This window comes from Schistocerca nitens, chromosome 6 (assembly GCF_023898315.1).
Source record: "Schistocerca nitens isolate TAMUIC-IGC-003100 chromosome 6, iqSchNite1.1, whole genome shotgun sequence".
In the NCBI taxonomy this organism is placed as follows: Eukaryota; Metazoa; Arthropoda; class Insecta; order Orthoptera; family Acrididae; genus Schistocerca; species Schistocerca nitens.
This window is the reverse complement of record NC_064619.1, coordinates 686,939,458-686,966,368: the sequence shown is the minus strand read 5'-3', so window position 1 is coordinate 686,966,368 and position 26,911 is coordinate 686,939,458. Positions and strand designations below refer to the sequence as shown.

Sequence of the window (26,911 nt, the reverse complement as noted above, 5' to 3'; positions counted from 1 at the left end):
ATAATTCTATGATCAAACATCAGAGTACTGAGATTACATTGTGTCCTCAGAAGCAAGTAAATTAGTTAACTTTAATAATTTTATGTAATCAGTCTGGAGGGAATGCTCCCTTATCAAGGGTCTCAATCCATGTGCGAATAATAATACTCATAAACATTTCTCAACACTGTCCTTCCAGGGATTAAGTACTCTTTTCTCTAACTTCATATCCCTGTCAACGTGATGTACCTCTCTTCCCATAAAGTGGTTGGGGTCCTCCCTTTCTTGTGTCCACCCAAATCTGGTATAAGTTCCCTTCTCTGGGGTAACTTACCCATAAACTCCCATAAAGTGCATCCTATAGCTTCTTTACTATTATTTTGAATATTCCAGTACTTTTCCCTTTTGTTTTCCTTTTTCCTATCTCTACATCCCCACCAGACTCCTAAATACTCTTAATTTTCTCCAGACAGTTCTCCTGCCAGACTGTTCTTCCTGTCACTACTCTCCTCCAAACCCCTTTTCCTTCTACATGTTACCTTGTCACTCTTATCTTTGGGTTATTCTGAGACCTGACCCCTTTATTCCTCTCCTCAAAAAAGTGACAAAACTAACTCCTAAAAAAACTATTTTTGTTCCTATAATGTTTCCCACATCTGCTTAAGATCATATCCATGACTGTACACTGTGTGTGTGTGTGTGTGTGTGTGTGTTTGTGTACTACATGTGCGTGTGCGTGTCACTCTGTGATGACTGTCGCTGATGACATGGAAAACAGGGAAGGGTCTCAAAGATAGAGACATATTGAATATGGAAAGAGGGAATTCGAAGTTCGTCCTCAAAGTTGAGAAGTAAGAAAGTGAAAAAATATATCAATGTGTTGCATCCAATACCAGACGTACTCCCCCTGTGGCTTTACACATGTTACGTACACTTGAACTATGCTCTAATACTCCTTCATCCAACATCTTATTTATTTCTTCTTGCACTTGCACTGCTGGGTGTACACTCAAGGGTACCGGATACGGTTTACAAAAGAAAGGAGCTTCATTCTTGATCGTAAAAGTACAAATATAATCATCCAGTACTCCAGGCTTATCTGAAAATACTGCAATGTACATTAGAAATATTTTGTAGAAATCATCTTTTTAGAAATTGTTCAGTAATTCAGACTCATAAGCTTCAGCTTTAAGTGTTCTTGTAGTTACCTCGCATTTCAATTGTACACTCTACATTTATAACAGTACTAGTTGCTATTAAGCAGATGTTATCTCTGTCTGTTCCATCACTGGTGTTTCCTTTAAATGGTATTATGTATGCTTTGTCTCTACAATTACACATTAAAAGTTGTGCAGAGAGAAAACTTTGTATGTCATCAGCCAATCCACCCCCCCATAGCAATTGCAGATTCATGTTAGGTACTATTAACAGTTCTGCATAAACATAAAATTATTCACTGTTATTGGTAATCATATTTATTGTTTAATCTGTCTAGCTTTAACTCCTGTAATGCCTACTACATATACACCATTTACAGGAAGTATCAGATAAACTTTTCTCTGTCTTAAAAAATCAAATAATGATTCTGATATAATGGAAGTGCCTACAATAATTGGTTTTGTAATTTTGGGACATCTCTGTTGCTCATCATATGCTAATAGCCACTTTTTAATGATGTGATTTCACTAAAAGCTGTCCACAGCTCCTGGTCTTGTGGTCGCATTCTTGCTTACCAAGCACGGGGTCCTGGGTTCCCAGCGGGGTCGGGGATTTTCACCTGCCTCGAGATGACTGGGTGTTTGTGTTGTCCTCATCATTTCATCATCATCCAAGAAAGTGGCAATATTGGATTGAGCAAAGGTTGGGAATTTGTACGGGCACTGATAACCGCACAGTTGAGCGCCCCACATACCAAACATCATCATCATCGCTAAAAGCTACTTTCTTTTTTTTAATGGGTCTATTCAATTTGTTATATCCTGGATCACAATCCTTTGACCAGGATGCCGATCGGTTTCCATCCCTAAAATTGTTTGGGTTGTACGATCGTAGCCCCTTCTGTATTATTATTATTATTATTATTATTTTATTATTATTATTATTATTAAATGTTTGTGTGTCCGCATTTCTTAAGTGATGTTGTCGTCGTTTCAACTTTCCACCCAGATATTTGGTCACTTGGCAATCATTTAATTCTCGTTTCTTTTGAAACTTTTTATTAAACTTACTATTTCCATGAAGTAAATGACCAGTATTTTCATCTACATTTCTCTTGAAAATCCTTCCATGAAATAAATTCTTCCGAGTGAGCATTCCCCCACTCAGCAGCATCCCCCTTTAGATAACTTAATGCAAAATCTTGCTACTCACCATATAGCGGAGATGTTGAGTCACAGATAGGCACAACAAAAAGACTGTCACAATATGAGCTTTCTGCCACCAAGGCCTTTGTCGAAAATAGAACACACACACACACACACACACACACACACACACACACACACACACACGCAAACGGAACTCTCACACACTTGACTGCAGCCTCTGGCAGCTGAAGCCACACTGCGAGCTACAGCAGTAGTGCATGATGGGAGAGGCTGTGGCGACTGGGTGTGGGTAAGGAGGAGGCTGGAGCAGGGAGAGGGAGGAATAGCAGGGGAAGGGTGGGTGACAGTGAAGTGATGCTGGGGAGTGCAAGAGGACGAGGTGTTACATTTCATCCTGGATTTTTTCCATTGTTTGATTAATCCAAAATCTGTTTTCTGAGAATACTCCTATGTTTGAGGTAAAGAACTCAAAAAAAAAACTCGTAAGAAGTACCTTGAGTGTACATCTCTGTCAGGTTTAAACTTTCGAAAATGCTTGTATAGGTTCATGCTACTGCTTAGTGGTAGGTCTTCTGATAAAGTATTTGTATCTAAAGATTTCCCTCTACACTAACTTTCTGTGATTTCTTATCTCATTTTAGCTAGCTCTTCCCACAGTCATTTAAATTTATTATTTTAATGCATTACTTTGTCCCTGGAAAGCTATACACTATTTAAAATACATCCACTCTCTTGAAATTTCTGATCCACTAAGACCTGTACTCTTTCCTCCAAACCCGTGAAGATATCATGTGAAGAAATGAAATCTACATTCTTGCTCCTTTCCTCTAAAAGTTCAATATGACTTTGCACATCTGAGATCTGATCCTTTACAACTTTACACTGCAAATTCTCGCAAAGTATCCACACCAGTATGAATTTCCCTAATAAGTTCTTGACTTTCTTTAGATACAAGGTCACATTGTTGAAGCATTTCAGTATGAATTTCATTTTTAAAAACATTTAATTTGTGATCTAGTGTATTCACTAAATGCTCCTCCAAACCTCAAGTTTCTCATCAAATTGAGTAAATTTGTCACTATTACTGTTAAGTACCTCCTCTCTAGACGACTGTATTTTGTATATTGATTTTTGTATCTTCATATTATTTTCCTCATTAAGTGTTTGTATCTAATTAGTAGATTTATTGAATTTTTCCAAAATGATGTCTCAATTCATTTCTCCTAATATGATCATCTTTCTTGTGATGACATACATAAACAAATATTGTATTTTCATCCCAACATGCTTATCATAATATTGATGTTTTTAATTTTAAAATTAATTGTATTCTACCCTTGTCTTATTGTATACAACTTTTTAAATTGGTCACAAGCACTGCTCACCATTAACTTTATATTGTGTGCTACTGACAGACTGTGCACCATCTGCTGGTTGCTCATAGCCGTGTGCTACCGAAGTGTTGCATGTGGTCTGCAATCTGCAGACAACTGCATGCTGCCAATTAACTTCATGTAGGCTGCAATGTGCCGATGACTGCGTGTGCGCTGCAATCTTTTGACGACTGCTTGTAGATTGTGTACTGTTGTTGTGTGAATACTGGTTTGTTTCTCCCCAACAGCGTTCTTCTTCCTTTTCCACTCAGTTTTATTATGTATTACTGATTTAGTTTGATGTCTGTACTGTATAGAATGTCTTGTTATTTTATTCCCATTGCCCTTGGCAATGCTTCTTCTCCTTGGTGCTTTCTCATGAAATTTTCTTAGTTTTGGATTTTTTGTTAACTCTATCTCTCTTTTAGCTGCTAAGGTCACTATATAAAGTGTTTCAGGTTGGCTTGGGCTGCATGGTGTTTTTTTATACTTCACTGCATGCACCAAACACTTGAATAAGTTGCAGCCTAAACACTCCTTTTAATATAATGAATGTTGCTTACTGAATACTCAATTGGCTTTAAGTATTATTAATCAGGGTCCAGCTAATCTGTGCTCTGAATCCTTGTGCCTTCTTCCTCCAACTCGGCTCAGACTTTGCCTCCTTATAGGCTGCAGATAAAGAAGCTGCTGAAAATTAACTTCTTGTTCACCACATAAATAAGAAGTGGGATGCAATTCACCTTTTCATATTATCTCCAAAATTACAACTCAGTACATGGTAAATGATGACAGTTATCAACTTGTATGCTGCCTCTCTGTACTACTTACAGAACAGGTCTGATATTCAACTTTACAGTTAACAAGTGCAGTCCATTTATTATCTTTGACATTTTGCATTGTTAGATTTCATGCAGCTCTTTCTTCCTCAACACCCCACTCCATGGAACTCCTATCTTTGCCTCGGCAGGTAGGGTCATCTGACTACTACCCACTTCCTTACAGTCACTGGATCGTTAGGTCTGGTATCAGCACCCACAATGTGAAAACACCTGTCATCAGTGGGGTGCTCACCACTTATCAACTACTCTGTCACAAACATCTTTTTTCTGACATATATATCTAAGGTCGTGATGCCTCTCATTTGAGGAATTAAGATGTATCACTGCATACCCACGTATGTCAAGCCACATTGGCAGGGTATCAGATAGACCCAGGAAGTCCATTGTCTGAGGTCATTTTTGACTCTACCAAGTAGTACCCTTGTTGTAGCTGTGCAGACAGAAAACACTCTTCACATGCCATTGCCAGCATGCATCCCTTGGTGAGAATGACAGAGTGGGCGAGAAGAGGTAGGAGTCGCTAGAGGCGCGCTCACACTGGACTACACACATAGTGCAATGTCGAAGGGAGGGGGAAGGAGGTAAAAGCTCTGCACCAGCTCGTAGGCAATCACATCATCAGTGCACCTGATAGAAGTAATGTGGCCAATAGACACTGATGTCTGGACATGTAAACAATTTTGCCATGAATTATGATGCGGGAAGTTGAAGAATCATGGGACAGTTTGTGTCTATCTACAATCGTCTTCCTGTTCAGTTTTTTTCAGTATCTCTTTAATGCTCAGCGCTCATGCATGCTGAGTGGCGTAACGCACCAGATTCGCAGCCATCGAGCTCTCAGAGGCGACCGGGTCAGTGGACGTGGACAGTGGATATGTTGGCAGCACTGTCTACGTCCACTGATCCTGCCGCTTCTGTGTCAAGGCAGCGGCAGGCACGTCGGCGGAGAAGAGGTAAGACATTTAGACATTCAATATCCCCTGTTGGTACTATACAGTGCTGGTGCCACTCTCTTGACCAGTATTTTAAGATGAGATATTTTCTTAGTATTCTACCTCTGAAGTGAAATCTGCCCTCTGCTTTACCTATGAGAGCCTATGTTGTCATTCCATTTCATATTACTACAAATTGTTACACCCAGGTATTTGTGTGAGTGACTGATTCCAATTGCGACTAATTGACATTATTTTTTATTTAGTGAAAATTACACAATTTTACATTTCTGAACATTTGAGGCTAGTTGCCAACCTTTGCACCACTTTGATACATTATCAAGATCTAACAATATTTGTGTAGCTTTTATCAGACAGTACTTCATTATATGTAACTGCATCATCTATGAAAAGTCTAAGGTTACTATTGATGTTATGTGTAGAGTCATTAACATACAACATAACAGCACGAGTCCCAACACATGTCCCTGAGACAGCTCTGAAGTTATTTCTGCATTGATCGATGAGTCTCCATCCATAATAATTTGCTGTGTCCACCCCACCAACACACAAATTTCACTTATTACTCCATATAATTAGCTTGGCTGTACTACTGTTTCAAACACTTTCCAGTAGTCAACAAATACTGGATCTGACTGACTACTTTGATCAGTGGCTTTCAGGATGTCGTGTGGGTTGGGTATGGAATTTTTTGGAATCAAGGCTGGATGGTATGGGGGAGGTCATTCTGTTTGGGACCCCTTGTTACATGAAACATTTGCGGGCAGGTGCTCTACCATCTGAGCTACCCAAGCACGACTCATGCCCCGTCCTCACAGTTTTACTTCTGCCAGTACCTCTTCTCCTACTTTCTAAACTTTACAGAAGCTCTCCTGCAAACGTTGCAGAACTAACACTCCTGGAATAAAGGATAATGCGGAGTGCTGATATGAAACTTCCTGGCAGATCAAAACTGTGTGCCGGACCGTGACTCGAACTCGGGACCTATGCCTTCCGTGGGCAGGTGCTCTACCATCTGAGCTACTCAGGTACTGGCAGAAGTAAAGCTGTGAGGATAGGGTGTGAGTCGTGCTTGGGTAGCTCAGATGGTAGAGCACCTGCCCGCGAAAGGCATGGGTCTCAAGTTCGAGTCTCGGTCCGCCACACAGTTTTGATCTGCCAGGAAGTTTCATGTCAGTGCACTCTCCACTGCAGAGTGAAAATCTCATTCTGGAAACATCCTCCAAGCTGTGGCTAAGCCATGTCTCCGCGTTATCCTTTCTTTCAGGAGTGCTAGTTCTGCAGAGTTCTCAGGAGACCTTCTGTAAAGTTTGGAAAGTAGGAGATGAGTTACTGGCAGAAGTAAAGCGGTGAGGATGGGGCGTGAGTCGTGCTTGGGTAGCTCAGATGGTAGAGCACCTGCCCGTGAAAGGCAAAGGTCCCTAGTTTGAGTCTCGTTCCTTCACACAGTTTTGATCTGCCAGGAAGTTTCATATCAGCGCACACTCTGCTGCAGAGGGAAAATCTCATTCTGCCCTCGTTACATGTTGAGCTCAAGATATGTTATGACATTCTGCAACAGATGCATGCCAAGGATACTGGACAGTAATTTTGTGGTTCACTTTCGTTACCCTTCTTGTAGAGTCATGTAGTTTCCTCCAACTGCTAGGCATAGTTTTTTGTGTAAGGGATCTACACTATACTTTGGTTGCAAGGAGAGCTAACTCAGTCACAAATTCTATACAGAACCTGACGGGGATTCCTTCAGGCTATGGAACTTTGTTCAGTATTAGCAATTTAGCAATTGACATTACTATTTATATCACTCATCTTTGCAGTGGTGCAAGAGTTAGATTGGGGCAATACTCGTGGATTTTCCTTTGTAAAAGAACACTTCAGAATAGAGTTCAGCATTTCTACTTTGGCTTTGCTACTGTCAGTTTCAGTTCTTGACTTGTCCATCAGTGTCTAGACACTAACTTTGATGCCACTAACGTCCTTGACATATGACCAGAATTCCTTTGAGTTTTGTTAGAGATCTTTTGATTACATGTTGCTAAGCTAATCATCGAAGTCTTCACGCATTGTCCTCTTGACAGTCAGACTCATTTAATTCAGAATCTATTTATAGCTGCATGCTTTGTTTTTCATCTGTTATATAGTAGTGTTTGTTTATTTAGAAGTTGGTCTACAGTGACTCTATATCATGGAGTATCCTTCCCACCTTAAACAGTTCTACTTGGTACACATCTCTCTAGTGCATGGTCAACCATTCTTTTAAACTTGTGCCACAGTTCTTCAACTTCAACTGTCCATAGGTAAATATTTCAAGTTCCTCATTGAGATAAGAAACTACTGCCTTTTTATGTAGTTTACTGAACATATATATCTTTCTACTTGTTTTGTTGCTCTTTTTATTATGTAACTACCTCACTCTTATTGATACAGGTTTCAGTGTGTACACCCTCAAAGAGGTCAGGTCTCTTTGTTACCATTAGATCCAATATATTGCTGCCATAAGTGGGCTTTTGAACTATCTGTACTATGTAGTTTTCAGAGAATGCATGTAGTATTATTTTACTGAATGTCCTGTCATGCTATCACTTACAAAACTATTTATCCCAGTTTATTATTGGATGATTAAAGCCTCCTCTGATGATGACAGTATGATTGAAGGAACATAACTATATACTAGTCAACTAGGGTTTTCTCTGAAATTTTTGGCTACAGTTTGGTAACAACCAGTAAGCCGTGGTTGCAAAATACTAACATAGACTATTTACAGAAGAATGGAAAAACTTGTGGAAGCTGACCCCAGGGAAGATATTGTAGGCAGAAGAGGAAGAGAAATGTAGGGACACATGAGGCAATACTGACCATACAAATTATCTTAGAAGATAGGTTAAGGAAAGACAAATCTATGTTTATAGGATCTGCAGGTTTAAAGAACGCTTTTGACAGTGTTGACTGGAATACACTCTTTGAGGTTGTGAAGATAGCAATGGTAAAGTACAGGAAGCAAAACGTGATCTACAACTTGTAGAGGAACTAGTCTGTAGTTACAAGACTTGTTGCACATAAAAGAGAAGCAGTAGTTGAGGAGGACTGTGGCAGGGTTGTAGCCTTTCCATGATGTTATTTAGTCAGTACATTGAGCAAGACGTAAAGAAAACAAAAGAGTCATTAGGAAAGGGAATTCAATTTCAGGGAGAAAAATTAAAATTCTGATGTTTTATAGTGACACTGTCATTCTGTCACAGATGGAATTGGAAGAGAAGGGATAATGTCTTGAAAAGGTATTTAAGTTCAGATTGGTGCAACAAAAGTAAAACAAGGTGGGTGAATGGAATGTGTTGGGATGGTGAGAGTATTATATTAGGAAATGAGATACTAAAAGTAGTAGATGAGGTTTGTTATTTGGGCAGCGTAATAAGTGACGGTGGTCAAAGCAGAGAGGATGAAAATGCAGACTGGCAGTAGTAAGGAAAACCTTTTTGGAAAAGAGAAATTTAGTATCATTGAATATAAATTTAAACATCAGGTATTTGAGTGGAGTATAGCCTTCCATTGAGATGGAAGTGAAATGTGGATAGTAAACAGCTAAACAAGAATAGAATAGAAGTTTTCTGAAACATCTGTGAGATCTGGGAGGAGAGGATTTTAATTCACCATGCATGTTCAGGTTTTCCACTGTTTCCCTGTATTACTGAAGGCAAATAATGCATTGATTTCTTTGAAAGGTTACAGTTTAATTCCCTATGTTGATTCAACTCAGATTTGTGCACTGTCTCTAAATGAGCTTGTCATTGATGAGATATTAAACTCTGACCTTCCTCAATTCACAACACTACAGAATACTGAGTCATGTAAATAGGATTTTATTCTTCTAAAATCACTGCTGAATGGACACATTAGTCAATTTTACTTCAACAAATAAGTACTTTGAAAAAATGTTTAATTGCAAATCAGACACATTGTTTTTGGTATGTACTAGAGATTCCAAAAGTTGCCTCTTCTGAACATGTTATCCAGCTCATTATTTGTGTGAGTGTAGTGCGGACAGTTGTGATTTGCTAACTCAGCTGTTTAAAAGTATTAGTAGTAATTAAATGTTTTGAGTGGATTTACCAATGACAAAAATCGCTGAATTTCAGTATCTGAGACAAATTATCAGTTACAGCAGACTCACAGTGTTTTGCTATGGTTCAAGTACTGGGCGTGCTCTTTGTTGACACTTAACTAATGAGATAGTCATCAAGGTGGGGTAAATCTGTTTCCATAATACGTTATCAACAACAAATTGTACATTCAAATTTAACTGCATTAGAGGTCAGAAACAAAGTGCTTTGTGAAAGGTAAGGCTAATCCCTTAGGACTGAAATATTTTAAATTCTTGTCAACAGCTCCCACAAGAGTAATCTGCTCTTCATCTAATCGATCTAATGTACTTGAGATCTATTACATATCTTATTACCCTAAATCTTTAGTTAATGCAAGTGACCCTGCTGTATATTCTATTTTATGTATGCTACCAGAACTGTAAATTTCAGCCTGACATCTGACAAAGAATAGTCAGGGAAGAATGAACAGAGAGAGTATGCAAATCATCTTACCTTGCTTCGCTATTTAGATCTGCCCCTCCTCTAGCACTTCGAAACTGTGGTTCTTCAGTACCTACATGACTCTTGTCATTCACTTAGTCTTAATTTATGCTAGTTCTGTGGAATCAAATAACAGCACTATTGAATTTTATTTTTTATTGCCTTGGTCAGATTTGGCTGCCAAGGACATTTTCAAGCTGTTAATAGTCTGCCTGTGTACTCGCATGATGCTAGATTCATAACCACTTGAAAATGGCCTTGGTGGCTGAAACAGGTTATGGTGATCAAAAATAAAAGTGCAGCTACTGCTATTATTTAATTTCAAGTAATTATTACAGTTGCGCGCACTGCGCCATTGCGTTCCACATGCTGGACAATAAATTATACTGGTTCCTTGCCACTTTTCCTCTCTGTTCGCCTTCATTGTCTTTCCTTCTCCTCCTTTGTATTTGTATCTGAATTCTCTCTCTGTCTGTCATGGTGTATCTTTCATACTGATATTTTCTCTCAGATTCCAAATTTTTCCTGTTATCTTTTTCTTTTCCCGCAACCATCTATGCATTCCTTTGGTTCTAGATTTCATTCAAGGATGCTACTTACTAATGTCTGGTTACATATTGTTAGCACTTTAGAAAGTTAACCTGGTTATTTTTCATTATGATTCAGACTGCATCTTTGTCCCTAATTGTGCATTTAAAATGAATTTTCCTTCTCTCTGTTTACTTGTCATACAATCCCAAAGATTCTCCTTGATGATAGAATGTATGGAGCACTATATACCAATATTCCACTTTTGGAACTAAGATGATTTGGGTAGGTTAATAAGAGGACAACATTAACTAAAAATATCAGTACCTCTGTGAATTTAAAATGTTGTATTGGTGGTCTATAGAATTCTACCTCTCTCTCTCTCTCTCAAAAACTAATTTGCTTAATTCTGTTATTTGTATGTTGCTCATCCAAATAAAGACAGCATTATTTAGAAGTTAGATTGATATACTGGGGTAGGGAGAGATACAATTGAGAATACTGTGTATATGAGGGCCTGTATGCGTGTAAACTTAATTAAAGTGGACAACAGAAACAAAATGTTAACATATTGTAGGAAGAGGGTGGTACTATAGGGGGTAGAAACAGTAGAACAGGGACAAATAAGAACTCTGCATGCACATGGACCTCTAGCAAGGGTGCAGATCTCTCTCACCTGAATGCATACTTCCCCTACTACTACATCATGCTGTCTGAGCAGTAAGATCAGAAAACTGCAAACACACAGCATTAGATGGCAATACAATCACACAAGGAACAATGAATGAATGCATTGACTGTAGATTGGTTTCATTTTTCTCAACAACATAGATCACAAACAAAACAAATTATCAGTATTATTTAATTATTTCTGGCTTGCTGAAGACTTAATAAAATTTATAGCAGGCAGATGATAATGCACAGAAAGTTGTAGTGAGAATTACAAATTATTTAGGAATAAAGGAGACGACCCACTGAAAGGCAAATTCTTTGTGCATGGTGTTGTAATGCCATTCTACAGAAAATATGCGGTACTGTCAATTATGCAACTGCATATATTCAGAATTCTTGTGCTTCTCTTCAAAAACGAACTGTGATTCCCATTAATTTTTAGAGGTTTGTGACAACAGATTGCTAGCTGCTTCTTTTTGTGCAAACAGCCACTGGCACTGTCAGCTTTCTTTATACCATCTGCAAATAATGAAAGATAAACAGCATTGACTCTGTGAGTCTCCTGAACTGAAGAAAGTCGTGTCAACTGATAAATACCTGAAGAAACAGTGTCACATCATGCTGCTAGATCACCTGTTGCCATACTAATTAGTTCTCAGAGGAACCAATCCTAGCTGAGATGGGCCTAATGAAGCTGAGATCTGCTGACTCAGGCTGAGCCCAAACAATATGTCTGCATCCCTACTTACTGCACTGTGGCTGACCCTGCAGTGGGATTAAGAGCATGTTTTTTGTAGCACTGTTTTCCTATTCTTTTCTCCTGCTGACTCTTATACCTCAGGAGCCATCACTCTTTTCTCTTCATCTCTATTTTCTCCCTTGCTTCTCCCATGTCTGTCCCCCTAACTCACTCAGACCATACTGCATGGGACAGTGAATTTAATTTCTTTCTTTATGCCATGAGCCTATAGTGAAATATAAACAATTTTGACACTAGGAGTTTACCAAACTGAGGAAATTTTATTCATCAAGGATCATTTTAATAAGGATATTGGACATGTCTTGGTATCACAGTTTAAGACCAAAAAAGAAACATTATATATATAAAAACAAAGATGATGTGACTTACCAAACGAAAGCGCTGGCATGTCGATAGACACACAAACACACACACAAAATTCAAGCTTTCGCAACCAACGGTTGTTTCGTCAGGAAAGAGGGAAGGAGAGGGGAAGACGAAAGGATGTGGGTTTTAAGGGAGAGCGTAAGGAGTCATTCCAATCCCGGGAGCGAAATGACTTACCTTATGGGGAACTGTTATGTGTTTCTGTGCTCCACACACCAGTCTGCTGTAGGTGAGCGATTGCCTTGCCCTTATTTTATGTATATAGGAAGTTACATATATTTAAAGTATAATGATGTGGTAGGCAATGTCCTTAGAGCAGGAACTCCCTGACATTTGCCTGAAATAGTCCAGGAAACCTAAATCAGGATGGCTGGCTGTGGATGAGAGTCACCATCCTCCCAAATACAATGTCAGTCTTGCTGAATTCTTGGGTGTCCATCTCGGACAAGTCATAAGTTCTCCTCGATATTTTGGCAGCCAGATTTGTTGCCATCTTCAGGTGGTTCCTGATGACTGCTACTACGTCTGGGTCAGTGTTCTATGTACATTGCCCATTAACCTCCAACCCCACCACCAACACACCCCCAACCCCAACCTCCCACCCCATCTCCTCTGTTACTCCTGCTCCTGCCACTGCCCGCACAGCTGTCACGGTGGGGATGGCTGTGGTGGGCAGTAAATTGTGGTCTCAGTCTCTGTGGTATCACCTGACTGTATGGGAACACTTCGCTTTTTCTCCACTTAATGCATGGTTCAACATCTTCCTCAGCTGTATGCCGCTATTTTTGTTCGTTAGACCATCTTGGATCTCAATTTCAATGGCCTCTTTAATCATGCAATTCCAGAAAGAAGAAACTGCCTAATTATGCCAAAATATCATAGAGAACTTACCAACTGACCTGAGCACACACACAAGAATTCTACAAGTTAGAAATATGCTGGGAAAACATCAGATCGCTTAACACTGCCAGTCTCAAATAGCACCATCTCATTTAGTTTATCTCTAGGGTGTAATACTGATTAGATTGTATGTTCTTGTAAAAAACATTATTTCAATGAAGGTAAAAAGCTAGTGCTATATCGTTCGTTCATTTTTCAACACTAGTCACTGCACACACTACACATACTTTATTTCACAATGTAATGCTACAATATTCATTAATTTCTCAACACCATCTACTGCACACACTATCCATACTTTGAGCTGACATCAGGATCATGAAGATGATGTTTGGTTTCCATTTTGAGTAAAACAACTTCTAGTTTCTTTTAGTAATCTCTTCAGTCTTCTTAGGTAATTTACTCTACAATGTTATTCCCTGATAGCAAATGTTCTTTTGGGTTTCTGTTTTGCTTGCTTAGTGAATGTAATTTCAGCCTGAATATTTTTCCATTGCCATGGATAAAGCTGTTGGCATAGGAACTATAAAGGATTCTTTTATATGCATAACTTGTTGGTGAATGTACTCACATGGAGTACTTGAAATCGATAATCTTTTTAGTAGTTCTTTACAAAGAGCCTGATTATTATTTTTGGTTATTATTTGAAGACTTGTTCATATTTTGTGCATTTTTCCCCAGAAAATAATTCCACAGTTAATAACTGAGTGTATATATAAATAGTGCGTAGCTTCTGTAGTTACAAATAGTGCGTAGCTTCTGTAGTTTGTGAAGAAGATAAATTTGTTAACAACAAATATAGATTTAAATGTCAGAAAGTCTGTTCTGCAAGTATTTGTAGCCATGTATGGAAGTGAAGCAAGGTCAATAAACAATTTAGATGAGAAGAGAAGCATTTGAAATCTGGTGCTGCAGAAGAATGGTGAAGATTAGATATGTAGATCATGTAACTACATCTACATACATACTTCACAATCCACTGTATAGTGCATGTCAGAGGTGTCCCTGTACCACAACAAGTCATTTCCTTTCCTGCCGTGCTTGCAAATAGAGTGAGGTAAAAACTGTCTATATGCCTCCATAGGAGCCCTGATCTCACTAATCTGATCTTCATGGTCCCTATATGAAATTTTCTCAATAATGCTGTTCAAAAATAATGTTGCCTTCCATCCAGCGATTCCCATTTCTGTTCTCAAAGCATCTCCGTAATACTTGGCTATTGTTTGAACATGCTGCTAACAAATCTAGCAGCCCACTTATGAATTGCTTTCACGTCTTCCTTTGATCTGACCTGGTGTGGATCCCAAGCACTTGAACAGTACTCAACAATGGGTTGCACTAGTGTCCTCTTTGTGGTCTCCTTTACAGATAAATCACCCTTTTTTAAAATTCTTCCAATAAATCGAAATCAACCATTCCCCTTCTCTACTGCTATCCTTACATGCCCATTGTATTTCATATTGCTTTTCAATATTATACCTATATATTTAATCAATGTAACTGTGCCAAGCAGTGCACTACTAATGCTGTATTCAAACATAATGGATTTGTCTTTCCTACATATCTATATTAACTTACATTTTTCTACATTTAGAGCTAGCTGCCATTCATCACACCAACGAGAAATTTTGTCCAAGTAATCTTGTACCCTCTTACAGTCACTCAACTTCAACACCTTCTTGTGCACCACAGTATCATCAGCAAACAGTGACAAACTGCTGCTTACCTTGTCCACCAGCTCATTTATGTACCGTATTTACCTGAGTATAAGACGACCCTGAATATAAGTCAATCTCCCTTTTTTGAGAGGCTCATTGAGTAAAATTTATTTTTAAAATATTTTGACTTATGAAAATTACAAGCTGTTATTGACATAAGGTATCTGCCTAAAAGTTACCATTACACCTATTATAAACTTGTTGGTTGTCTGCATTTTGATAATACAAGGCAAAATAAAATAAACAAACAGAAACCTTTATTTTTATCTTCACTGCCTCCTTTGTTTAGCCCGTCATCATCAAACTGACAAGGCAGATGTGAAATTTAAATCTTCATAGTCACAAATATTTGGATGTTTGTTCTAAATATGTTATGAATTTTGTAACACGCAGAGGTTTTTGCTTCTATACTGATGTGAGAGTGTTGTAATGTCTTTTGCTACTAAAACACATCATCTGTCTGCTGCTTTCTCATTGGTTGTGTATAACAAGCAGCTGGCACACCCCTATTGTGTCATATCTCACAGTGAGCACCAACAACATTGCTGCACGAAACACCTAAATACGCCACTGGCCCCAGTCAATACTTTTAGCATCTTCTACAGAAATTTGAGGTATTGTTGAGTATTTGTTCAGTTTTAAAGTCAATTTGATTCTGAGTACACATGGATTCAGGAAAACTGCAGTTTAAACATGGAAGATGTTTATAAAAAGCCAAAGTACACAGTATAGATTCCCATGGTTGGTCTTAAGACAAAATTTGCTGTCCGCTCACCACTCCCCTCCCCGCATTGATTGTAATTCTCAGCTAAGCTGGTGTCAGTGTTCCCTCTCCTAGCCTTCTGTTGCACTGTGCTTGAGAAACAGTGAAACACAGATGGCTATACCTTCTATGATGCTGGTCATATATAACATCATCAACTAATACATAAATAAAAGATTGCAATCACAATTCAGTCCAGTCCTCGAGCTTTTGTCTGTCCTGCGATCTGTCTCCACAGCAGGTCTTTCTGCAGTAATTTATTCTTGCGATAACAAATTCAGTCATTTTAATGTCATGTGTTTCCTTTGTTAGACATTTAATTCTGGATTCATTTTCTTTCTTATTCATGTTCTGAAGCTGATTAAAAGTGGTTAATGTTTTCTGCTAGTATTTTAATATGTGAACAGGTACCAAATTTTCATTTGCAATGCACTTTGTAAATCATTAATTCCTCATAACCAAATAAAATACTGACTTGGGTTCAGAATCATGTAATGGTTTTTTAAGGACAAGACCTTTGCCTTTGAATGCTATCTTTACTATATTAGAGCTTACACTCAGTGCGGTGGCTGATGGGAGCGACAGTAAATGGGAAAAGCACATATCCAGCTATTCATTCCATTGCACTAGCAACGCAAGTAAAATATCACGTGATTGATTGAGCAATATCGATTCTGTATCAAGCGCTTCTGCCTATCGGGAAATCTTGAGCCGGTTCGAACTTAAGTACTGTTCGCTAAGCTCTATCCTTCAGAACTCATCAAAATACATTTGTATGAAACATCAGTGGCGAAAGCTTCATCTGTAAATGTAAGATGACACGTAAATGAATCCATTAAAAATATTTACTTCAGCAGCAATAGTTTAATCTGTGAATAAAAGACAACACAGTATTTTTTGAATGACAAATTTGGGTGGAAACCTCATCTTATAATCGGGTGAATATGGTATGTAGAAAATAACAACAGTCCTGTTACACTTCCCTGGGCATTCCTGATGATACCCTTGTCTCTGATGAACATTCACCGTAAGAACAACATACTGTGTTCTGATACTTAAGAAGTGTTTGAGCCACTGATGAATCTGGGAACATATTCCATATGTTCATACTTTCATCAAGAGCATGCGGTGGGGCTCCGTATCAAATATTTTATGAAATCTAGGAATATCAAATCCGCCTGATGCCCTTTATCCATAGTTTGCAAAATATCATGTGAGAAAAGGGCAAGCCGAGTTTCGCATTGCCGAAGCTTTCTAAAACTGTGCTGATTTGTGGACAGAAGCTACCCCCTCCTCAAGAAATTTACTATATTCGAACTGAGGATACGTTCAAGGATTATGCAGCAAACCAGTGTTAAGGATACTGGCCTGTATTTTTGCAGTTCCATTCTTTTACCCTTCATATATATGGGAGGCACCTGCACTTTTATCAGTCACTTGGGCCTTTGGGCTGGATGACAGATTCACAATAAATGCAAGCTAAGTAAGGGGCTGATGCTGTAGAGTACTCTTTGTAAAACTGAATTGGGATTCCTTCAGAACCTGGTAACTAATTTGCTGTCAACTCTTTCAGTTGTTTCTCTATGCCATGGATGCTTAACATAATGTCATCCATATGGGTGTCTGTGCGATCCTCAAATGACTATATGTTTGCATGATTCTCTTGAGTGAATGATTTCTTAAATTTGAAATTTAAAACTTTGGCATTACTTTTGCTATACTCTACTCTAGGACACGCTTACACAGTAGGCGTGGACATAACTTCGAGAAATGAGATTGAATCCGAACTGAAGAAGAGATTACGGGCGGGAAATGCATGCTACTTCTCACTGAACAGATTACTTTCATCACGGATATTGTCTAGGAATTTAAAGATTAGAATATACAAAACTATTATTCTACCAGTTATGCTGTATGGGTGTGAGACTTGGTCTCTCACTGTGCAAAATGAAAATCCGTTTCGAGTATTTGAAAACAAAATTTTTGGAGCAAAAAGGGATGAAATTAGCGGAGAGTGGCGAAAACTGCATAACGAAGAGGTTCACGAACTCTATTCAAGCCCTGACATAATCAGTATTATTAAGTCACGTAGGTTGCAATGGGCGGGTCACGTAGCTCGAATGGATGAGGGCAGGGCAGCGCGCAGAGTACTGGTAGGGCACCTAGAAGGAAAACATCCTGTGGGGAGACCGAGGCATAGATGGGAGGACAATGTGAAGGCTGATTTGAGGAGCCTAGGTATTGAAGGGGCAAATGGCGAAAATACGTTGCTGCGGTAATGGACTCTCGAGCCCGGTATGACCAGTGAGTAAGTAAGTAAGTAAGTAAGTATACTCTACTGCCAAATCAGACTGGTCAATAAGTGATTGGATAGAAGCCTTAGAACCACTTAGTGATTTTATATAGGATCATAATTATTTCAGGTCCTTGACAAAATATTTTGCTAAGGTATGATGGTGGTAGTTGTAAGCTTCACCCATAAGGAGACACTGAATAGAATTTGGGAGAAAAGAAATATGTGGCACCACCTGAATAGAAGAAGGGATCGGTTGATATGGCACATTAATATTAATACAGTAAGCAGATTCAGAAGGATGTAGGTTGCAATAGTTATTCAGAGGTGAAGAGGCTCGCACAGGATAGAGTAGCATGGAGAGCTGTTTCAAACCAGACTTTCGACTGAAGGCTCTGACTATTACACTGCATAACAGGACTCTAAGGGCATGAAGGGCATAATATGCAGATGACATTCTGTTTACAAATATGTAGGTGCATTCACACCACTTGAACTGACCGTCAGTTTTCATTCCTAGAAATTCTGTGTTTGGTACACAGTCTGTAGAGGTACCGTGTACATTTAATTTAACATCGTCACTTCACTTTCTGGGACTGAAATTCCTAGTTTTGTTAGTATTTGTTATCTTTGCATTCAATGTAATTTTATTGTATATTGACCAACTGTATACTTCCTTGAGGTTTCATTTTTTTCTCTGCAAGGACACTATTTTTTCCTCTCCAGTGGCTATAATGTTGCTGTTATCAGTAAAAATAATGTTTCCCAAATGACGTTATGCGTGTTAGGAATAGTGTTGATTCTTGTATGTTACTGTAAGTAACTTCTATATTAATGTGTTTTGGCTGTAATAAGTGTGTCTGTACTCTTTGCAACATATCTGCTACATGCAATCAGAACATGTCAGTGGTGCATTCAGACTTGTGAATTTCTGTAATGCATTGTGACTGCTGTTTTCATGTTTCTTTATTGAAGCTGTATTTTGAACAGATATTTCAAGAGAGGATATTATGAAACATGAGGAATGGTACTGCCAGTATGAAAAACTTAGGAACGAACAAAGACAAGCAATTGAAATGTGGCGTAATGAAAAGTCACAGAGATCTTCACAAAAATGTATTGAGCAACCACCTCGGCCTCAGATACTACATAGAAACCCAGAGGATGCTGCTGATAAAAAGCAGAAGATAGAAGAATGGAAGGTAAGTTGTTTTGTATAATGTTCAAAACATAAAATTACAATAATGTGTAACACAAGCAGTGGTAGCTGTCGAATCATAACTTGGTTTCAAAAGAAAGTACTTGAAAAAATGTACAGAAATATTGCAAACATCACTTAGAAGGGAACTGATGGAACATCTGTTCTTTGTAAATTTTGCCAAGGTATTGGTCAGCAATAGTAGGACATGCTGTTCTGGTTCAGCAATGGTAGATACTTTTTCAACATTTTATAGATTTGTTATGTGATTTGGATGCACTGTCATTATTGTTAGTGTTATTAGCGCTCTCTCTCTCTCTCTCTCTCTCTCTCTCTCTCTCTCTCTCTCTCTAACTCACCCATACACCCACTCACCCACCCACCCGCACACACACTTGTACACCATAATATAAAAATTAAATATCTGCTATTGTCATTTGTCTTCCTCATTTACAAAATCTTTCACATTGTAATAACAGTTACTTTTCAAGTATTTTTCAATGCTTTCTTCTATGGTTTCTAGCTTGTAGTTCTTGAGCTTGGACCATATTTTATTGATAAGCTGTAAAGCCATGTGTTATGGTGTGTTTTCAAAAAAGCTAAGTATAGTGTTCGTTACTGAGAGGCACAACACACTATGACTGATGTGCCCAAGGTAGTCAAGAACAAGGGAACTTCATTGCCTCCGATAAACAAAATATAACAACAGTTTTTAGGAATGCTCATTTCAGTCTGATGGCTAATCACTCATGTAATGGAATGTCCTAGGAGGTGAGCTCTGACCTGTGACTGGAACGTCCTAGTGGTTAATAGCTGATTTTGCACTGGAATGTTCATATGTAGACAAAGCTGGCAGTTCAGGGTGTCTGATGAGCGCAGTGGGCTGGTGTTTTGGACACAACTGTGAGGTGCTGCTCAGTCAGCTCAGTTTTGGTGTGCTCTGGTTGATGAACCACTAGACCCGGTCCTTATAAAACCTGGAGAATAGAGTGCACTCAATGAAGGAACTCTGAGTGAACCACTAGGCACAGTTGGTGTAAGCCTGGAGTGTGCACTGATTACAGAGCGGTCAGGCAGTGACCTAAATACTCGTCCAATGGAAGGATACTGGTGGAGGCATGTGACTTGTGGAAGTGAGGTAGTGCCATAATGGCACCACTCTTTACAGCAATGTTTATGCCTCTGGTGGCGAGGCTGGAACTGAACGGTACCTTGGTGGCTGGTGGAGGTTCAATTGTAAACAGTTTGGTATTTTTGTGTGATAGTCAAATTGCTTTTGTCTTATCTCTACGGGCAGCGTATTTAGTGAGCCAGAGTTTTGGCAATGGTTACGCAGCATCTCTTCCCCCAAGGGAGAGATCGTACAATCATCTCAAAGGAGATGGGGCTTCTGAAGAGAAGAGGTGCCATGAGGTCAGGGACACAGTCCATGGGATGATGATTGCTCGTGATAGTAGACCTGCACCCAGGAAGTGTTGGCTAAAGACAGAGAACTCAGATGTGGCTACAATAGATGGATATGGCTCGGATGAGAATTGGGAGGTGCGAACCTGAAAAAGAGAGGCATTCAGTATCATCATCTGGGAAAGTTGACCCATCCATTAGAGATAGCAATAGGTTGATCTCCACAGACAGTGGAGACACGAAGCTTTTATCATGGAAGATCAATCTGGTTGCCAAAGTCGGAGACAGGGGTAAGATCCAGTGTGATCTGGGTTTGCATCAAAACATCCAGGAGTGCACCACCAGAGGCTGAGCAAGTCCAGCTGGTGGCCTGAGGAGGGCATGCAGATGAGGACTATAGCTCTGAGTGATAAAAGAGGTACCTGTAGCCTCAGATGGTGCCATTGGTGTTAGACAACATGCTCTCTTATGATAGCACTTGCCTGAAAACAATGGAAGAGCATATGTCCTTTCCGGAAGAAGGGGATTGGGATGAGAATAGAAGCATGTGAGATCCCATAGAATGATGCATCAAAGACCCAACCAAGATGGTTTGCTGGCAGGCGTAACTTGAGGTGGATGGTCCACAAAAGCCATACCAGAAACTTGTGGCTTGATGCAGGAAAGGAGCAACGTGTGCTGCAAGAAGCTGGAGATGACAACTGAAAGAATGATGGAAGAAATCAGGTCCTTTGCCATGAATGGGTTGGGAGGTCTGGAGACTGCTGTTGAAGAACCTCAGTCCTCACATTCAGTGTAGCAAGACCTTAGATAAGAGTCTGATGGAGGGAGACCAGGAGTGCTAAACATGCTTTATTCTCATGATGTGAAACCCACATATCAAAGAAAATTTATTTACTGTTTTTAGCCAAATTATTGACCTGTTACCTGATATTTTAAAACAGGTCACACATCTTACACTTTTCTAATTCGATAGATCAAAAAATCTACTCATCAAGCGGTGGCAGAACACACACATAAAATACTGTTGTATTGGCAAGCTTTGGAGCCAATACAACAGTCTTTTATGTGTGTGTTCTGCTGCCACTTGGTGAGCAGATATTTTATCTACCCAATTAAATAATTTTGTCAATAATTGATTGTTTTTGTTGTTATCTTACACTTTTCATTTTTCATATTTTTTGCAGTTTTCTTTTGTTTTATCTACAACATTTTACAAAGAATAATACTTTTCAAAATAACAATAATTTAAGCTTGAAATATAATTAAAATTTTGTTGTTTTTAAGAAGAGTATAAAAAGATGATAAGATAGAGGAAAGATTTGTTTGTGCCATCACCGATTGTGACTGACGAGAATGCTGAAGATTAGATGGGTAGATCACGTAACTAATGAGGAGGTATTGAATAGAATTGGGGAGAGGAGGAGTTTGTGGCACAACTTGACCAGAAGAAGGGATTGGTTGGTAGGACATGTTCTGAGACATCAAGGGATCACCAATTTAGTACTGGAGGGCAGCGTGGAGGGTAAAAATCATAGAGGCGGATCAAGAGATGAATACACTAAGCAGATTCAGAAGGATGTAGTCTGCAGTAGGTACTGGGAGATGAAGAAGCTTGCACAGGATAGAGTAGCATGGAGAGCTGCATCAAACCAGTCTCAGGACTGAAGACAACAACAACAACAAGATAGAGGAAAGATTTGTTTGTGCCATCACCAATTGTGACTGACAGTGTATACCTCAGAATGGTTCCTTCAAGCTGTTGACTGACAGTCAGAAAAAGAAATATTAGTTAGTAGTAGAGAAATAGTCCTTTCCGGAAGAAGGAGATTGGGATGAGAATAGAAGCATGTGAGATCCCATAGAATGATGCATGAAAGACCCAACCAAGATGGTTTGCTGGCAGGCGTAACTTGAGGTGGATGGTCCACAAAACATTGTATGTATTAACTTTAGGTGCTCATCCATGTACAGGATTTGGTGATTTGGCTAGATCGCCAGCATCTTATGCTTATTCACAGTCACATCTCATCTTCCGCCTCCTGTTCCTCTTCATTGTCACTGTTTCTGCTGTCTCTGTGAGTATCACTGTCCACCCTCTGGAGATTGTTGTTACATTGCATGTAGGCATGTCTGTTACATCGTGTCTGCAGGTACTCTTCATGTGTTGTTTTTGAAATACTGTTTGATGAAATGTAACCATATTATGAGAAGGAAAGTTGCCACTCACCATATAGCGGAGATGCTGAGTCGCAGCTAGGCACAACAAAAAGACTGTCACAAATAAAGCTTTCAGCCAATAAGGCCTTCCTAAAAAATAGACAACACACATACACAAATGCAACTCACACATACTTGTCCACAGTCTCAGGCAACTGAGGCAACAGTTCTGTATTTGATCGTGATATTTATGGGGCATATTCGTAACACAACACACAGTGCATCGACTGAGGTGGTGCTGAAGGCTCCAGATAATCTAAGTAGGACCCTTCTCTGCCCTCATCTGACTGATGCTTTGTTGGTGACCAGGTTCAGTCTGTATGCCCAAGTGCTAGCTGCGAAGCTGAGTAATGGTTCGAAGAGCGCTCAGCTGTATGTCCATATGACTGGTAGAGACAGTCTGTACTATTTTGAATTTACCCTCACCAGTTTATGTAGTGTTTTTTCTGCTTTGTCTGTTGTTAGCATTATGTGCTCATAGAAATTCAGTTTCTCATCTACGTGTGCCCCAAGATAGTGCATAACATGTGCTCGTTTGATGTTTGTGTCCCCAATTTAACTGAAGGATTCCTTTGGAGTGATCCTTTCAGTAATGTGTATGTTGTTTTGTTTTCGGGTATCCTGAGTTTGTTGTTGTGATACCATTGTGTATAAATTTAAAAGATACCAACTATTTCTTAGATCGTCTGAAACCCATGCCCATCCCACTCCCACCACACACCTTGCTTGTCAGCATTGATGTCACGTCCCTCTATACCAACATCCCCCACATACATGGTCGGTCTGCTGCTGAACATTTCCTCATTCAGCGCCCACCTGATTACAAACCTATGACATCATTCCTACTCATCTTAATCAACTTTTTACTTACCAACAACTACTTCACCTTTGAGGGACATACTTACAAACAGATGTGAGGTACTGCCATGGGAACCAGGATGGCTCCTTCCTGTGCCAGCCTTTTCATGGGTCGCTTGGAGGTGGTTTTCTGGGGATCCATTTGTCTTCAGCCCCTGGTTTGGTTTAGATATATTGATAACATCTTTGCCATATGGACTCATTGTGAGTCTAACCTGTTAAAATTTCTGGAATCTCTGAGTACCTTCTCCCAATTAAATTTCGCATGGTCTTATTCCAAATCCAATGCCACCCTTGATGTGATCTCATCCTCCCTGAAGGCCAGGTACACGCTTCCATCCACGTTAAACCTATCAACAAACAATTTTTTACGTTTTGACAGTTTCCATCCTTTCCATGTCAAACTTTCCCTCCCATACAGCTTTGACATTGAGGCAAACGTATTTCTTCGGATGCAGACTCTTTACAGCAGTCCACCACCATTCTCACTTCAGCCTTCACTGCACATAATTACCTCACCAGCCTAGTTCAAAAGCAGATTTCCTGGGCCATCACATCCAATCCTGATACCACTGATCCCTCCAAAAAACACCACTGGTGACTTAGTATTATCCTGGTCTGGAATGTATTAATCAGCTACTTTGTCAGGGCCATGAGTTCCTAAAACTGCGCCCTGAAATGAGATCCATTCTGTCTTAAATTTTGCCCACCACGCCTAGAGTAGCTTGTCATCTCCCTCCCAATCTCTGCAACATTCTTGTCAGACCCTATGCTGCTTATGCACTCATCTCCCTACCCCATGGCTCCTACCCCTGTGACTGACCATGCTGCAAGAACTGCCCTATGCACCCTCCTACCACCACCGATAACAGTCCTGTAACTTTCAAAACATATATCGGTACTATCAAAGGGAGAGCCACCAGTGAAACTGTGTATGTCATATACCAGCTGTTATGTAAACACTGTTTGGCCTTTTACATCAATTAGGATGAATGGGCATAGGCAGAGGGTGTATACAAGCAGCACACAATATCCTGTTGCAGAGCGTGCTCTACAACAGGACATCGGTACCTGTTTCACCACATGCACCACCTCGATTCTTCCCCCAGACATCAATTTCTCAGAACTCCACAGGTGGGAACTAGTGCTACAACATATCCCTGATTCTTGTCACCCATCTGGTCTTAATTTATGTTAATTTCTTCCGTCTCAGCATTTCTTGATGGTAACTACCCTTTTCTTCTCTCCATTTTAGTTTTCCACATCTTTCATTATCTTACCCATCTATTTTTCACCACAGCACTTCCACCTCTGTTACGCACAATGCACTTAGCTTTTTACTCTTATTAACTCATGCACCATGTTTTAGCAGTAATCTCTATCTTGCACATTACCATGTCTTCTCCTTTAAGCTCTCAGGTTTTCAAATCTCATCCAATGCAATCCCCAACAATCAGTCTTTTCTTCTTATACCGAGCGGTAAGTCTCCCTGGCCCACAGTTTTGGGTGACTTTTCCAAAATCTATCCCTTTTCCTACACCTCTCCAATTCTTTTCCTTCACCCCTCTTCCTTCCCCTTCAACCCTTCTGCCTTAAGAAGAACCACTAGCTCCGAAAGCTTTCCTAATTACAACCTTCTTTTATGTGTATGTTCTGCCACCACTTGGTGAGTATATTTTTTATCTATACAGTTAAATTATTTTGTCCAAAAGTGATTGTTTTTATTGTTAAATAAGTGTCTGGTGGGTGATTTGTTCATTGTGTTCTGAGTGTGAGTTGGTGTGTATGTCAAACATTGCGATCACTACTAGTTATATTGTTGTGTATGGTTCAGTTTGTTACATATGTCATTGCTGCATTATTTGCTAGCATTAACTCGATATTATTGCTCATACCATCTAACTCTGCATATGTTGGTATAGCAGTCTCTGTACTCATTACATGTAATTGTGTTTTTTGTATTAGGTCGGTGATTATGCGTCCTCTATCTGAGTTCCAGAGGGTTGATCTGAAATTAATATCAGCACTTATCATTAATCTTTTTGCCTCTGGCATACATTACTAGGTCTCTGATGTGTCTGTGTATGGTTGTATTTGATGACTGTATTGGGCGTATATGGATGCAATCACTCGTGTAATATTCCCATTAGTTATCTCCATGGAAACTAAATGCTGATTACATAACTGTGTTACCTTAATTCTACATCTACTTCTACATCATACTATGCATGCCACCTAATGGTGTGTGGTGGATGGTACTTTCGGTACCACTATATTATCCCTCCAACGCTGTTCCACTTGCGAAAAGTGCCTGAGAAGAATGATTGTCGGTAAGCCTTTGTATTGGCTCTAATTTCTCGAATTTTCTCCTTGTGATCAATATGCGAGATGTATGTGGGGGGTGGGGAAGTAATAAGTTGTCCGACTCCCCCTGAAAAGTGCTATCCCAAAAGTTCAATAGTAACTCTCTCTGCAATGCACAATGCCTCTCTTGTAACATCTGTCAGTGGAGTTTGTTTAGTATCTCCGTAATGCTCTCTCACCAGCTAAATGATCCCATGATGAAATGCGCTGCTCTTCTTTGGATCTTATCCATCTCCTCTATCAGTCCTACCTGATAGGGATTCCAGATAGATGAACAATACTCAAGAATTGGGCGAACAAGCACCTTATAAGCCACTTCTTTCATGAATGAGTTACATTTCCTTATGATTCTTCCAATGAATCTGAGTCTGGTGTTTGCTTTTCCCACTATCTGTTTTGCATGGTCATTCCATTTAAGGTTGCTCTGAATAGTTACACCTAGATATTTTATGACAGACACTGTCTCCAGCTGTTTGTCATCAATAGTGTAGCTGTACAGTAGTGGATTTCTTTTCCTATGTATGCACAATATGTTACATTTATTTACGTTTGGAGTCAACTGCCAGAGCCTGCACCATCAATTCTCTCCAGGTCATTCTGCAAATTCTTACTACCTTCTGGCGTTGCTACTTTGGTATGGACAACTGCATCATCTGCGAATAGCCTTAAAGAGCATCTGACACTTTCTACTAGATCATTTATATATATTTTAAACAGAAATGGTCCTATCACACTTCCCTGTGGTACTCCGGATATTACTTTTATATCTGTCAATTTTGTTCCATTAAGAGCGATGTGTTGAGTTCTATTTGC

General features: G+C 39.4%; 1 protein-coding gene across 1 annotated transcript in view; it reads left to right on the top strand.

The window, feature by feature from the left end:
- Window positions 1-26,911, top strand: part of LOC126262495 (coiled-coil domain-containing protein 112-like) — a 117,096-nt gene that overhangs the window by 44,579 nt on the left and 45,606 nt on the right. Inside the window, exon 7 of the mRNA XM_049959161.1 lies at window positions 19,045-19,256. Coding sequence (XP_049815118.1) covers window positions 19,045-19,256 — 212 coding nt within the window. The remainder of the gene's footprint in view (window positions 1-19,044; window positions 19,257-26,911) is intronic.